Here is a 13,995-nt window from a genome sequence, read left to right as displayed (position 1 = left end):
GGGGCAGTCAGTCAGTCAGTCAGTCAGTCAGTCAGTTGAGCAAAAAGTTCGCGGGCTTCCTCTGTTTTCGCCGAGACCTTTAAGCTCAACTCGGTGAGGTTCGCGAGCAGCTGAGGCACACGTGCGTGGTCTATTTTTTTTTTTTTTTTTTTTTTTTTGTTGAGCATTTATCTGCCTATTTCCTAGCGGCCGGCCTAGGTATCTATCAACTTGCTTGGACAGGTACGGACGTGATCTACTGGCGATCCTATTCTTCGTTGTTTTTTTTGGGGCTCAGGCGTGGCGGGCGATAGTATACATACATGTTTTCATTGTACCTACGTACCTACTTAGACAGACACCTTACGTAGCAGTTCTTTTAGGGTGGTTTTTGTATATACTTAGTCGGGCACGGGATGGGTGGGATGGGATGGATGTAATAGGTACCCGCCTAGGTATGAAGTAATGGTAGATGAAGATATCACGATGGTGATGAAGGTATATATTCATGGGTACATAATCAGCTAGGTTAGGTATATATAAATATGCAAGACTATGAGCGTCGGCGAGCACTGTATGTATGTAGGTATGTGATAATGCCTTTTGCCTCTAGGACTTTATTTCTCCATGCTGCTACGACGAGGCTTGATAACTGTGCGTGAGTACCTAAGTTAGGTATGTAGGTCTAACGTAGGTAAACACCATCCATCAATAAGCTATGCGCGGTTGGCGGGGAAGACTAGAAGGTACCTGCTATGCAAAAAGGGGAGAAGAAAAGCAAAAACGAACATACCTACCTAGCTTAGCCTACCCAATACCCAATTAATTAATTTAATTTAAAGAAAAGGGCTGCATGGGGAAATTTGTTTTGTTGATAGGGCGGTTACTGTAGTTCATTCTCCTTTCGTCGTTCTTGTTGAGCTAGGGGCGGCTTTGACTTGGCTTGGCTTTTTTTCGGTTTTTGATGGATCATATTTGAGGCGTTTCGTTATCCGCCGTGCATTACTGCTTAGTAGTAGTAGTAGTGGTGGTGGTGGTAGTGTACCTACCTACTGTAGTAGGAGGGACATCCAGTTAACTAACTAAGTTGCATGCATGCATGCATGTAGGTATGCTTGCTGACAGACAGACAGACAGACAGACAGACAAGACACCAATAGCCGAGGTGGATAATAAAGAGGCTCTTGTGGCGGTAAGGTCAGGGCGTATAGTTTTATGCTAGGTAGGTAGGTAGGTAGGTAGTGTATTGGGGGAGTCTTTTTGGCGAGAGAGACAGAAGAGAAATAATTGTGGTTATCTTGCATACGAAAGATCTCGGCGTGGCGGTAGGGAGCTAGGTAGGTAGTCCTGCTGTCTAGCCTTTCCAATATGAAAGCAAGCCTGCCTGCCTGCCTGTCTGCCTGCCCGCCCTACGACTAAAATGGAGCCTACATATGTAGCTAGCTGGAGGCATGTATGTATGTGCTAGGTAGGTAGGTAGTCATGCATGTACGTGTGTATGTATGTATGTATGTACATAGGTACCTAGTAAATATGTAGGAGGGGCGGGAGCGGCGGCACGTTCGAAGGGTAGCTATGTAAGGTGGGAAGGGAGGGGAGGGGAGGGGAGGTGGAGGAGGCTGATGGAACCCTCGATTTGAAAATTGCCAATTCTGCAGCGTTTCGTATCTATTCTTTGCACCTTTTTCAGCCACAGAGTTGCATTGCGGCTGATCACGCCGCCCATCTTGATAGATTTGACCGGTCGAAAAAGTCTAGATTAACAGCATGGCATGTAAGCACCGAGATCGAATCCTTTTTTTTTTTTTTTTTTTTTTTTTGAAAAAAAAGGGGGAAGAAGTGGTGGAAAGGAGGCTCAATAGATAGGGCACTTTGGTAGTCAGGGTTGGGTCTCGTGCTCAACAATGATGTTTGATAATACAACCTAAGTGGGTAACATCCCGAGAGTACACATAGACAGGGGGTAAAGGGTTAACCTACCTACCTAAGGTTATTTAGGTTAGCAATGTGACTGTACCTACATATGGGGTTTGTGAATGGGGTCAAGACACTGTTGAGGCTCAAGCCCCACGAACTGGGGAAGTACGTGGCTTAGATAAGCTACCACCAATCACGATTGCGGTGACAAGCCGTTTGAAGCGTTTAAGGGGGAAAGAGAGTGCGAGTGCCCGAGTGTCCGAAGGAGTATCATCAGATTTCGAACTGGAATATGTTTGACCGGCCGGCTGGCTGGCTGGCTGAATATTCTGTCGTAACATTGCAGTCATTATTCATAACCACTCACGATATTTTGACCAGACCTTCCTCTTGGCCTACCTTAGGTACCAGCCTACTACTGACCGATCTACTAAGTGACTTTGGAACCTACGAACCTACCTAAAGTACCCAGAGGAGCTGCTGTGTCTAATCCGAAGAAGGTCCGATCGACCGACGTGATCATCATATCGCTGTGCGGGTTTTGATTCGGGATCTACCTAAACTTAATCGTAAATCGATCCCCTTAATGCAGATTAGTTAAGGGGTGGATGGCGCCGAAAGCCCGGTTAGTAGCTGTCCTCTCTCCTTTTAAGTCTAATTTGACGTGGTCGAATCGATCATGTTTTTCTCTCGTCGGGGCCGTGATCGTTAACCCCCCCCTAATCGTTGCCAAGCTCTACGTGTTTGAAGGTCACAAGTTGCGTGTACCTGCTCTATTGTGTGTCTCCCCTGAACAAACTTCGAATTCGGTGAAACAAGGTTGATAGGTAGGTAGGTGCCTGTTACTAGATCTCGGCGGAAAAAAACAAACCAATAATAGATGCAACGCATGCTTCCATTCGCCTCAGTGTTGTATTATTAGGTATATGTATATGTACATACCTAGATAGGTATGTTAGACGACCAAAGGACAAGAGCTCCGGTAGTTGCGAGTAGGCGATGGGTGGTGACTACAACGTAAAGCAGGACCTGCACTAGTGCGGACCATGACTGCGGCCGTAAGCGTGATTTCAGAGCTGAATACTAGTATAGATGGGTATTGATAGATAGGTAGATAGGTAGATGGGTAGATGGGTAGGTGGGTAGGTAGGTAGGTACAAAGGAAACGATGTCCATAGATGCAGCAAGAAGGTCGAGTCGTCGCCCGCATCATCGGATGTAGGACCTACTAAGCAGCTAAGGTAGGTATTCTCTTGAACCGGCCTAGCTCGTAAGGGTTATTCCAACGTTCGTCTGAACTCTTGAGAACTTTCTGAACATGGATGGGACTTCAAGTCTAGAATGCTATCTGGAAACGCCACCCCGTTATTGGATGATGTCAAGCTTTGTGGTCGCTGATGCGATTGGTTCTTCGGCCTGTGATGTACGGCGCCACCATTTAAGCAGATGCCTCTGCCCGGGTGTGTTCGCCACAACAATTGTCCCCAACCGCCCCTTTCCACTTCGTCGGGTCCAACGACACAACAGCTCATTGGCGGCTTTATAGATTCGATTCATGCTTCTGGCCACTTGACAACATACGTATTAATTAATTGCTTGGGGGCCCTCCCTCCCTCACCCCCCTACCCCCCCGGTGTTTAGTTTTGTAACCTCGTATCAAGTTTTCAATATATGCTCACAACCGATGTGCAAGGGCAAATGCCAATCCCTCTGACGCAAGATAGGAGAACCTACTAGTGAGTCGATAAGCTACCTGCCCTATGCCTATCTTATGCATGGCATGGCGGCCACTAAACGCCCGTCCCACAAACCCCTGATATCACCAGTCGATGACCGATAGCCCCGTCGGTGGAGATTATTGTAGGCTGGAGTAGGTACTTAGTGGTATTGTGATCAGCTTGGGGGGAGGATGAGTTAGCATGTCGATGCCATCCTTAGGGAGGCGGAAGTCCGGTCATAGTCTATTCTGACTAGGATAGGCTCTCCCCTAATCTTAGGCATTCCTTTGGTGGTAAGACAGCGCTATACTTGTTCCTAAATAAGTGGTCATAGGTTCCCTGAAGTTTTAGAAACTTCCAAGGGTGGAGATTCTTAGCCTTGTAGCCCAACGTAACTCATCATGTCGAACACCGGCGCCAGGGACCTTGTATAGGTTGGCAGAAACTGAGCTAATTATTTGGGTAAGACTGACACAGGATAGTTAGCTAAAGACTCCTTCGAGACTTCTTTGTAATCGATTTGTCAGATACATTGTGCGGACATTGTGATCTTGCATATCCGATACCTTTTTTAAGAAAAAAATGCTAGGGCTCTGTGTGACCGGCCAGAGTAAACAGTGAACTATTTGATGGTTGGCAACGTGATCCTCGTGTATGGCATTTGCTTGGAACTTGACATCATGTGTGGTACCACCCTGAACAAGTATAACACGAAGGTACAATATACCCATGGCTTTCTGCTAGTCTGTAGGACCTTGGTTGGATACTGCTTCGAGCCAGACTGCATTCGGAGAAGTGCTTCCCAGAGTTGCACGAAGCCTGTAGCCGTTCAGCTGGTTCTGTAGGGAATAGAGGGTCGAGGTTGCGCATTGGATGTTAGTTACATGTTTAAAGCAGAAGGGTCGGGTTGCTTCGAACAGCTGTTAAAAATATCTTTTTGCATGATGTCTCTATCTTGTGTCTTGCCTCTTCTCAAACACCCTCCCCCCCTTTCCCCATCCAAACCTTTACGTAGCACATACATATTACCTATATTACAACGCGCGAGGGTAGTATGCAGTTGTAACACGTGACTTCATAATAGGAACCACCAAGCATTAGAAGACAGCCCTAAGAGGTCTTGGAAAAGTGCCGCTGTGCTGTTGGGGGTTCGGGTATAACTGAGCTATATTATTGCATCTCCTTCTTCAAAGGATTGACTTGATGTGTTGCTCAAAACTAGTTGGCCAAGGACAGGGCTGATGTACCCCATGATATCTTGTAATGAACGTTGTGCCGGTGTTAAAAAAATACGCGATTATAGGGCAGAAGAAAGAAAGGGGGGGGCTCGCGTCTACTATCTACGACGGGTATACAGGGAAATAACAAGCCTTGGGTGAGGTTGCATCCCGCAAGAATAACAGCGCGCTATGCATGCAATGCACAACATAGCGGACGGTTGGTGCCGTGGACTGTATAGAGCTGGGCAAGCGATCTCAGATGGACCAGAGTTGATATTGAAGTCGTATATGCGGATAACCTACTTAAGGTGCCCCTATGTAATTTCATCGAGATAACGACGGGTATTAAAATAATGACTACAAGCAACGGTCTGTTAGAGTGAATGGCCTCGAAGGGATGATCGAATGGTCGGATGTGAATCTCCCTTGGTCACACCAACGGCGATCGCTATTGATTGCCTTGAGTTGGTGACATGATGAAGATGAGGATGTCTCGCAGTGAAGATCTTCAGGCACCCCGGAGAATTCGGGAGGGTTGGCGATAGGGGGGTCGGGGACAGCACAGCACGGCACCGCACAGTAGAACAAACCAACGCATCCATATGAAATGTCGTCTGGAGAAGATACTAGATCAACGTCGAGACCTGCCTATTTCATTTGAAATCTGGCGAAGGGCCGACGTAGCAAGGATACACGTGGGTTAGAGAATCTGCAGAGAAATGGAGGAATGTTTCTCTATACCTACCTTAGACCTACCTACCTAGGTACCTGCTTAATAGTAATATGCAACAATTCATCCATTGATTCGATTCCCACATTCCCATGTTCAAGTGACGCGTCGAGAGAAGCTTTCGCCCAGTCTTATTGATTGGACATATTCATTTGGACTGCATGTGCATGTGGCTTGACCCATGATGGTCGATGACGGGGTCTGGGGTTCAAGTGGTGAGTTTTCTCGGCATTGCATTTTGCGTCTTCCTTCCTAGTCAGGCTCGGCAGTACGGATACGCGGGCAATGATTCGACGACAGCAGAGACATCCACTATTCAGCCATCGTTACTGTACATACTACATACGCATGTCAAGGTGGTAAGGTTGTACTGTTCGTTGTGGACGGGCAACTTCTAATTTGGGTTGATGGTTGATGTAGTTGAATGTTGCTATTGTTCATTTATAGCAACTCCGAGAAACTTGAATAGAAGCATTATAAATGTTCTATCGCAGTAGAAGCCGACGTGTTCACCTGCTAGAACTGGAAGAAGTGAGTGTACGGAGTTCTATCCGTGGTTGGAGTAAGTATACATACATACCTGTGCTAGGTAAAATATGTATGTATGTAAGTAACCCAGGTAAATGTACATATGTAGTCTTCACGTCCACGATCTACATAGTACCACACAGTACTACACAGTAGGGATCCAGTACTACATACCTTAAGTATGTAGTAGATAGATACACATACTTGATATCCATGACTGTACATACATATATGTATGTGAAGTTTAATGTTGTTTCGTACTGAGGTATCATGTATCTCAAAGATACATTGTGAGATAACGTTGTATCTGAAGACTGATAGATACTGTCTCACATACATACATGTATTGGAGAATACGTAGGTAGGCGAAAAGTGACATCTCAGGGCTATCACTTCGATCAAATGCAATTACTGTACTTGAGATAATCCGCGGGTATTGCTTGCGCGTCTCGCTTAATAAATAAATTGATTCGTTTCTGTAGTGTCTAGTATGATTCAGGTAGGTATTTGAGCACTCATGATAGGTAAGTAAGCTGTAGAGAACATTGAAGATATACAAGTACATTGGTGAGAATCCGTGAGGTAGAGGTACGTATTCTAATATTAAAGAGATGATGCTACCCAATAGCAAGGCTCAGCACTCAAAAGAAAGGCCTCAGGTCGATTCGACGTTCTCTTTGGGGGAGGGGGGGTGAGAGGCAGGTTTATTGTTAAGGCAAGTTGGGGGCATTGGGGGTTGGAAGGGTTAGAACTTAGAAGGGTTGAAAAACCTGGAGGAGGGTTGGTTGTGCAAGGTGCTCACGTTTTTTGAAATGTTACTAATCAGGTCTATATCGTGGTTCGAATCGACATCCTTGGCACAAATCTTGGCGATGGTTGGTCCGTGCCTGACTGGTCGATTTGGCCTTGTGGGGCATCCTTACTGCATCTTTACTGCATTAGTACTTGCAATTTCGGGTTTAGCTTTACTTGGCTTCTCGTTTTTTCTCTTCTTTTTACATATTTTCTCATACTTTTCCCAGCATCCCTTGTTCCTTGGCTTGTTTGTTCGGAGGCCTATACGGTAAACTTGCTCTAGGTATAATATACGGCATACCTGTAATTGACCAATCTTACCATGTAGTTGCCTCATAGTTACCTTGAAAGATACCTGGCAAAGTCAATGCGAAAAGAGGTGAAAGAAAATTAAACGGTATGGTAGAATTAAGAAAAGGAGGGGTAAAAAGAGAAAAGAAGAAAAAAGAAAAAAAGGGAAAAAGTCAAGGGCTAAGGGAAATTGGCTTGAACTTTTTCAAACAACAAAAGACAAATATAGAAAATACAGCAAGAGGAACGAACTAAAAGACTTGAATAAAAGAAAAGGATTAATTTAAAGAAATAGAATAAAGACCAAAAAGTTAATTGAACCCCGCAATTCGGTTGAAGGATTAGAGAAGACGATTCGAGAATGCGAAATACCACTATCCAATTGGAGATATGCATTGCCTTTTTTTTTTTCGGCTCACCACTCTACCGACCGATATCGTCAATCTTTAATTTTTTAATTTTTTATTAATTTTTTAAAGTTCGGCTCTCACCTGGATACTCAACACAAAGCAGCTGAAGGCCCGTGTCATACCTAAATTACTACGTATCCTACTAACCTAGGTAACCTAACCTAGGTAGTTGGTTGTCGACATCAACTTCTCACTACTACCTTACTACCTCACTACATACCTCACTACCTACATACTACATACTACATACTTACTTACCGTTGACCTACATACATGCTAACTTCAACGCCCTTACTTGATTGCCTCTAGGTTACTTCAATTGTTCTTGTTGTTGTTACCTTTACTTCGTAATGTTCAATTCATTACATTATTACATTTCATACTTGCAATCTTGATTGTAATATTTTCACATTTGCGCCACCATCATTTTAAAAATCCTCCCAATTGATTGGCGCTTCAAAAAGTTCTTGTCTCAAAAGTGCAGAGAAACTTGACAACTGATAATCTTGTCTTGTCAATCTTCTGTCGCTGGTCGCTGGTCGCTGTCACCGACCTTCAATATTTGGATTATCTCAGATAATCTCCTTAGCTTTGCTCTAGTTCAGCTTTGTTCTTTCACTTTTCCCTCCTTCTGTCGTCGATCCTCGGTCACCATATGCATCCATACCAGATCTTCTATGCAGCTTGCGCCATACTCAACCATCCTCACGACGCCGACCTGCAATAACGCTAACGCTAACGCATTCACACACCCCCATACACACCATAACGCATACGCAACAATCTACATACCTCCTCTACCCTCTATCTTCCAACTTACATACCATACCTACATACGTACGTTACTATAGTTACATAGGTCGCCGATCCTGAATACTTAGCATACACACTCCTCTTGCTTCTGTCTTGATATCCGAATCGCCGACGACAAAACAAAACTTTGTGTTCCTCAGCACCAAATGCGAACCGGCCCAGACGTCGCGGGTAGCTGCATCACCATCGAGCATCCCGCATATCATCCTAGTCAGACTCCCCAGTGCCTTATCCGCCGCCGCGTGACTCCATGAGGCAAGACCTGTCCCCCCGCGCTGCCCGCCCCGTTCTTCTTCCTGTTGGGAAAAAATAACACACCCCGCGATCTGTGCGAACAGAGGTGCGGATAGTCCCGCTCGACCCCGTTCGACACCGGGTTCTTAGCAAAGCCCAGTCCCCGTTGCACAAGGAACGCCTCTTTGTAACGGGGAACGAACCCATTGGCGTCCGCCTTGCTAGACCACGCCTGAATACGAGCAACCTGTCGTTGCGCCGCCGTCTTTGTGCAAGCCCTCTTGGGGGGCCCAGTACCCCCCCAGACACGGCTGTCGCACCGCGGCAGCGCACAGCGCCATAATACCTCAGCCCGCGTCTCACGCAATATCCTTAGCTCCCTGCTGTCTCTGGGCCCTGATATACAGGCCCTCGGGCAACTTTATTGGCTTGCATACGGCGCAAACCCCGTTGCTACTGGTCCACGATCCAAACCGAGGGTCAGTGCTCAAGTCGAACCTGAAGGAGCGGTGGAAAGGGTTGTGCTAGTGGATGGAATAGGGGATTATTGATTTCTTGGATACCTTGGATTCTTGGGTCTATCCCCCTGCCTCTCGCTGTGAGACTTCCTGCGGGCCATTCGCAAAAATAAGCCAAGCTACGCACCTATTCCACCGAGGTGTGGTTGCGCCAGATTGACTCACAGCTTGCATTGCCATACCCTTATCAGACGTGGAGGGCTGAATAAGAAAGCCGTTATATATATAACTAAGACAAGATGCCGGAAGACGTCGAAGCAAATGGGACAGAGGTCTCAGATGCCATGTCCGAGAATGAGAACGAGTATGACGACATGGAACAATCCATCAAGGACGAAGAAGTCAAGATGACTGACCAGAACACCTCGCCTGAGCCTGGCGCCGACAACTCGGGAGAGCCTAAGAAGAAGTATGATCCTAAGGATCCTCATCGCCCTAGGAGAAAGAAGGCAAGACGTGCCTGCTATGCCTGCCAGAGGGCCCATCTGACGTGCGGTAAGTCTCAGCCCTACGTTCCTGTGCCAAACTTCTCATCCTCGATCACTTGTCTTAACCACCCCCACCACAACCGATCTACAAGCCAATGCGTTCTAGCATGAATAGTGTTGAAACATGACGAAGCTAGGGCAAATAAACGGCATTGCTAATATTTGTGATAGGTGACGAGCGTCCTTGTCAGAGATGCATTAAGCGCGGTCTAGCTGACGCCTGCCAAGATGGAGTGCGCAAAAAAGCAAAGTATCTGCATGATGCTCCTCCAGAGGCCTTGAGACCGGTTCTAGGGCCAACCTACAACCCAGCCGTCCATACGAAGACAACTAATGGGAGACATCTCTCCAACGGCAATGCAGACACCTCTCCATACTATTCGGAAGCCTCTAATTCCTCCACTTACTCTATTTACACCGGTCATACCCAAGCTCAGATGGCATCTTTACCTGACAACATGCCGTTTGGCGGACAACAGTCCCCAGTGACGCCTGGATACCAGCCACCCAACACATCCCGAGCAGCTCCACTGAGTTCTATGCATCTGCCTCAAGTGTCAGGAGAGATGGGCAGCAACTTCTCCACCGCTTTATTCGACCCTAGCAACCCTGCAATATTCAACTTTGACCTCGAAGGGTTAAACTTTGGAAGCCATTACGGTGCACTCGAATTTGGAATGCTTGGGCACATGTCGTCGGGCGCTGCAGAGACGCCACCTAGGGAAGCTATAGCTCAACCTCCTGGAAGCGATGTCAACTACGGGTCCACAGGAGTATATCGAAATGGGGTTAACCAATATAGCCAAATGTACGAGAACGGCATGGCTGACAATTTCATAAATGTTGATCCAAGTAACGGCGGTACATATCCAGGCAACCTGCAGCATGGCTTGCCTCATGCGTACGCCGTGGCAGCTGCTGGTCCAACGCCCAACAGTTTAGCCAGTCCAAGTACAGACAACACATCTAGTCCGCAGCCTACGGGTTATGGGTTTGACCAGTCCCCAACCACAAGTACCTACACTCCTGCCAACAATCAAACGATTTCTCAGCCGTCAAGACCGAAACCGAAAGCCTCAGGTTCGGTGAACAAATTCGGGCCACAATCAGTTCTCGGTAAACGGACTCGTGACCCATCCGCGATCTATGATACAGTCACCGAGCCTTACCCGTACCTCACAGGATTTCATAACTTGATTGCGTTCGTCCAACGAAGATTTTCTGCCAACAAGACTCTACGTATTGCCAAGTCACTGGCCAGTATTCGACCTTCGTTTATTGCATGTACGCGGAACCTCAACAGACAAGATCTCATTTTCATGGAGAAATGTCTACAGCGAACACTATTCGAATATGAAGATTTCATGGGGCATTGTTCGGCGCCAACCATTGTCTGCCGAAGAACAGGGGAAGTAGCGGCAGTTAACAAGGAGTTTATTGCTCTAACCGGTTGGACCAAGAACGTGCTCTTGGGCAAAGAGCCTAATATGAACGCCAACGCTGGGCGATCAGGATCCGAGTCAAGTACAAGCAAACCTGAATACGCTACCCCAAGGCTGAAGACGGTCCAGCCTGACATGAGCAAATCCCCCGATGGGAAAACCCAGCCTGTATTCATCGCCGAATTCATGGACGACGATAGCGTGATTCAATTTTATGAAGATTTCGCCCAGCTTGCCTTTGGCGACAGTCGTGGTCATGTCACCAGGAAATGCCGACTTTTAAAATACCGAACCAAGGAAATGAGCGAGTGCTCAAGCAATGATGACTCCCCCCAAAGAGACCGGCGAACCAACAATAGCATCCTGAGCAATAGGGTGACGAAAATAGACGGGGAGCATGGAATTTCAAAGCTTGAGAAGGACGGCAAGATCGACTGCACGTTCTGTTGGACTATCAAACGCGATGTTTTCGACATACCCATGTTGATTGTTATGAATGTTGGTTACTGCATCCACGAAGTTTTATTCTTTGGGCTTTGCTAATTTATTGCTAGTTCTTACCATGTTACTACCGTAACCAAGACCAATTGGCTGTATAGGGTTCTTCTATGCCCAGGGCCATCAGGATATATATACACGCATATCTTTTCTGGATTATCTACGGATGTTTCCTCTGTAATCAGTACATGAGCCTGCTTAGAGCATGGGCGGCGTTTTTGGACGGAGCTTCTATGCTTTCCGAGCTCCTCTTCCACTTCATGGGAGGCTGGTCATGTTATATATATCGGTATATATACATATATCTTTTGCATGTATTTTCATCTGGATCTTACAAATAAGGGGGTAGACACGGCATAGAGCATGGGTTATCTTTTTATCTATTGGTTTTGCGACCAAACAACCATGAATTTCATTTTTTTTTACCTACTTATTTCTATATGATACCAAGATAACATAACATATTGAACAACATCATCTACAATCATCTATCTAACGGTTAACCTATATTGATATCTAACGCCCAGCACATTAAATGAGCCTAACCCAGGTACCTAACCTAGGCATGTATGTACCTTCAACAAGTAAAGCAGGTATTTTTATTTGACCCCGAGTCTTGGGTATACATGATCAATTGTCTCACATGCCTGCCAGGCCCTGCCTCCTCCTCTCGCGCGTTTCCGGAATCACACGTGAGGACCTCGGGCCAATTCGGGTATCCCGCCTACGCCATCGCCCTCCTGCAACTTTTCAAGGGCCTTTACCCCTCATCCAAGTCTCATGCCTCGTTGCGCGCGTCAGCCGCATTGTTCAAGGATCTTATGCCCTATATGTATCATGGATGTATGTACATACATGTGCGTACATACACACACACACCAACTTACCCTACCCTGCCCTAGCCAACCCCCCCACAGGAATCCTACTAACCCAGTTGAGTAGCATCTAAACTAGATATCTAGACAGGGGGGGTTGAGCGTGGGTGGGTGGGATTGGGAAACTCGTCTTATCTATTCACCACGCTCTATCAATCAATCTCGATCCCCGTCGCAGTCTCAGTGTCACGCGCGCACGCGCACACGCACGATAGCCCCCTACCTAACAAGCCAAGACCCGTCGAACTCCCCCGTAGCGCCGTCAACGGTGCCCTGCCGCGGGGTCCAGCCGGGGCGGGCGAGCGACTGGCGCGCGACGTCGCAGTCGATGTTGATGTCGCGCACGAGGGCGTCGAGGGAGGCGTAGTCCTGCTCGTCGCGCACGAAGCCCAAGACGAGCAGGCGCAGGGGGGCCGAGTAGAAGTCGGCGGCGAAGTCGTGCAGCACGTGCACCTCGGCCGACCGCACCGAGTTCTTGTAGAAGGGGTTGTAGCCGATGGACATGACCATGGGGTAGATCTGCCAGGTCGTGGAGGCTGGGGCCTCGGTCTCGGCTGTGGTGGTGGAGGAGGAGGAGGATAGCGTTGTGGTGGTCTGTTCCGCGCTGCCGTCGGGGTTGCTACTGCTGGGCGACGAAGACGTTATCGTGATGCGCGGCGGGGGCGTCGCAGAAGAAGAAGGAGAAGAAGAAGAAGTAGGGGGCGCGCGCGGGTTGGAGCGGTGGCGAGGCTGCTGGTCGCGACGGTCGGGGTGGTCGCCGGGCAGCGCGAGCGAGGCCCAGCCGAAGTACACGCCGGACTTGGCGTCGGCGATCCAGGGCGTGGCGGCCTCGTCGACGGGGAGATTCGCCGTCGGGATCCCGAGTTCCTTGGACCCCCGCCCGAAACCGGAGATGACGACGCCCTCCATCTGCAGCGGGAATGGCGGCGACGGCCCGGAGGAGGGGTAGAGGATTCGGGGGCGTTGGTCTTCTTGCTCGGTCATGGTGGTGTCTGGTGGTGGTGGTGGTGGGGTCGTTCGGATGGATTTATGTGCTACCTAGAAGTAGGTACCTTGGGTGATAGATGTTGGCAATGGGCACGGCCGATGAAGAAGGAAGGATTTTAGAATCTGACGGGCTGGCTGGCTGGCTGGCGCTTTTTTCTGATTGTCTAATTGAGAAGGAGGGAAAGAAGGAAGGGTTATTGTGTCTTAGATTTCTTTGCGACGGCACAGGGATGATGGCGGGATGGAAAAGAGTAAATTGGATGGATGGTTGGTTGGCTGGTTGGAGGGCTAGGGGGTTAGAGGGTTGGTTGGATGGCGGGGTTGTTGTTGTTGGATAGGGTACTTAGTAAGGTGGGTAGTTAGTGGTAGTACATTACCGTCAATTCGTCGGCGTCTGAATTATTTCCGCGCGGGTCTCTAGGTTTAAGGTTAAGGCATTGAAGTATAAAGAAGACAAGAAGCAATTATAGTATAGTATAGCAGTATTATTGGGTATAGAGTTGATGGTTTTTTTTCTACAGGAAACAAATCACAAGTTGAGAGATTGGTTTA

General features: G+C 47.7%; 3 protein-coding genes across 3 annotated transcripts; 1 reads left to right on the top strand and 2 right to left on the bottom strand.

The window, feature by feature from the left end:
- Nucleotides 1-8,612: 8,612 nt before the first annotated feature.
- Nucleotides 8,613-9,254, bottom strand: GGS25DRAFT_520894 (uncharacterized protein; the record flags this gene model as incomplete). The annotated part of the gene is made up of 3 exons (XM_049263967.1): nt 8,613-8,946; nt 8,999-9,133; nt 9,199-9,254. 3 exons carry the CDS (start codon nt 9,252-9,254, stop codon nt 8,613-8,615), a joined length of 525 nt encoding a protein of 174 aa, XP_049118062.1.
- Nucleotides 9,030-11,899, top strand: GGS25DRAFT_245155 (uncharacterized protein). Its single transcript, XM_049257150.1, has 4 exons — nt 9,030-9,103; nt 9,281-9,648; nt 9,813-11,581; nt 11,638-11,899. Exons 2-4 carry the CDS (start codon nt 9,393-9,395, stop codon nt 11,680-11,682), a joined length of 2,070 nt encoding a protein of 689 aa, XP_049118061.1. The 5' UTR covers nt 9,030-9,103; nt 9,281-9,392; the 3' UTR covers nt 11,683-11,899.
- A 680-nt stretch (nt 11,900-12,579) lies between these two features.
- On the bottom strand, nt 12,580-13,846 carry GGS25DRAFT_245188 (riboflavin kinase). The gene is made up of 2 exons (XM_049257151.1): nt 13,816-13,846; nt 12,580-13,508 (listed from the first exon to the last, which is right to left on the bottom strand). Exon 2 carries the CDS (start codon nt 13,438-13,440, stop codon nt 12,676-12,678), a length of 765 nt encoding a protein of 254 aa, XP_049118060.1. The 5' UTR covers nt 13,441-13,508; nt 13,816-13,846; the 3' UTR covers nt 12,580-12,675.
- Nucleotides 13,847-13,995: the final 149 nt, after the last annotated feature.

The sequence above is a fragment of the Hypoxylon fragiforme genome (assembly GCF_022984875.1).
Source record: "Hypoxylon fragiforme strain CBS 206.31 chromosome Unknown GGS25scaffold_4, whole genome shotgun sequence".
Classification (NCBI taxonomy): Eukaryota; Fungi; Ascomycota; class Sordariomycetes; order Xylariales; family Hypoxylaceae; genus Hypoxylon; species Hypoxylon fragiforme.
The sequence above is the reverse complement of the archived record's forward strand: the minus strand, read 5'-3'. Positions and strand labels throughout refer to the sequence as shown.

What these genes read in the sequence shown, in the direction of transcription:
- GGS25DRAFT_245188 (XM_049257151.1), bottom strand. Translation starts at nt 13,440, where the DNA reads ATGACCGAGCAAGAAGACCAACGCCCCCGAATCCTCTACCCCTCCTCC.
- GGS25DRAFT_245155 (XM_049257150.1), top strand. Translation starts at nt 9,393, where the DNA reads ATGCCGGAAGACGTCGAAGCAAATGGGACAGAGGTCTCAGATGCCATG. An exon ending in GAGGGCCCATCTGACGTGCG is followed by an intron (nt 9,649 to 9,812) that starts GTAAGTCTCAGC and finishes TATTTGTGATAG; the next exon opens with GTGACGAGCGTCCTTGTCAG. An exon ending in CCATGTTGATTGTTATGAAT is followed by an intron (nt 11,582 to 11,637) that starts GTTGGTTACTGC and finishes ATTTATTGCTAG; the next exon opens with TTCTTACCATGTTACTACCG.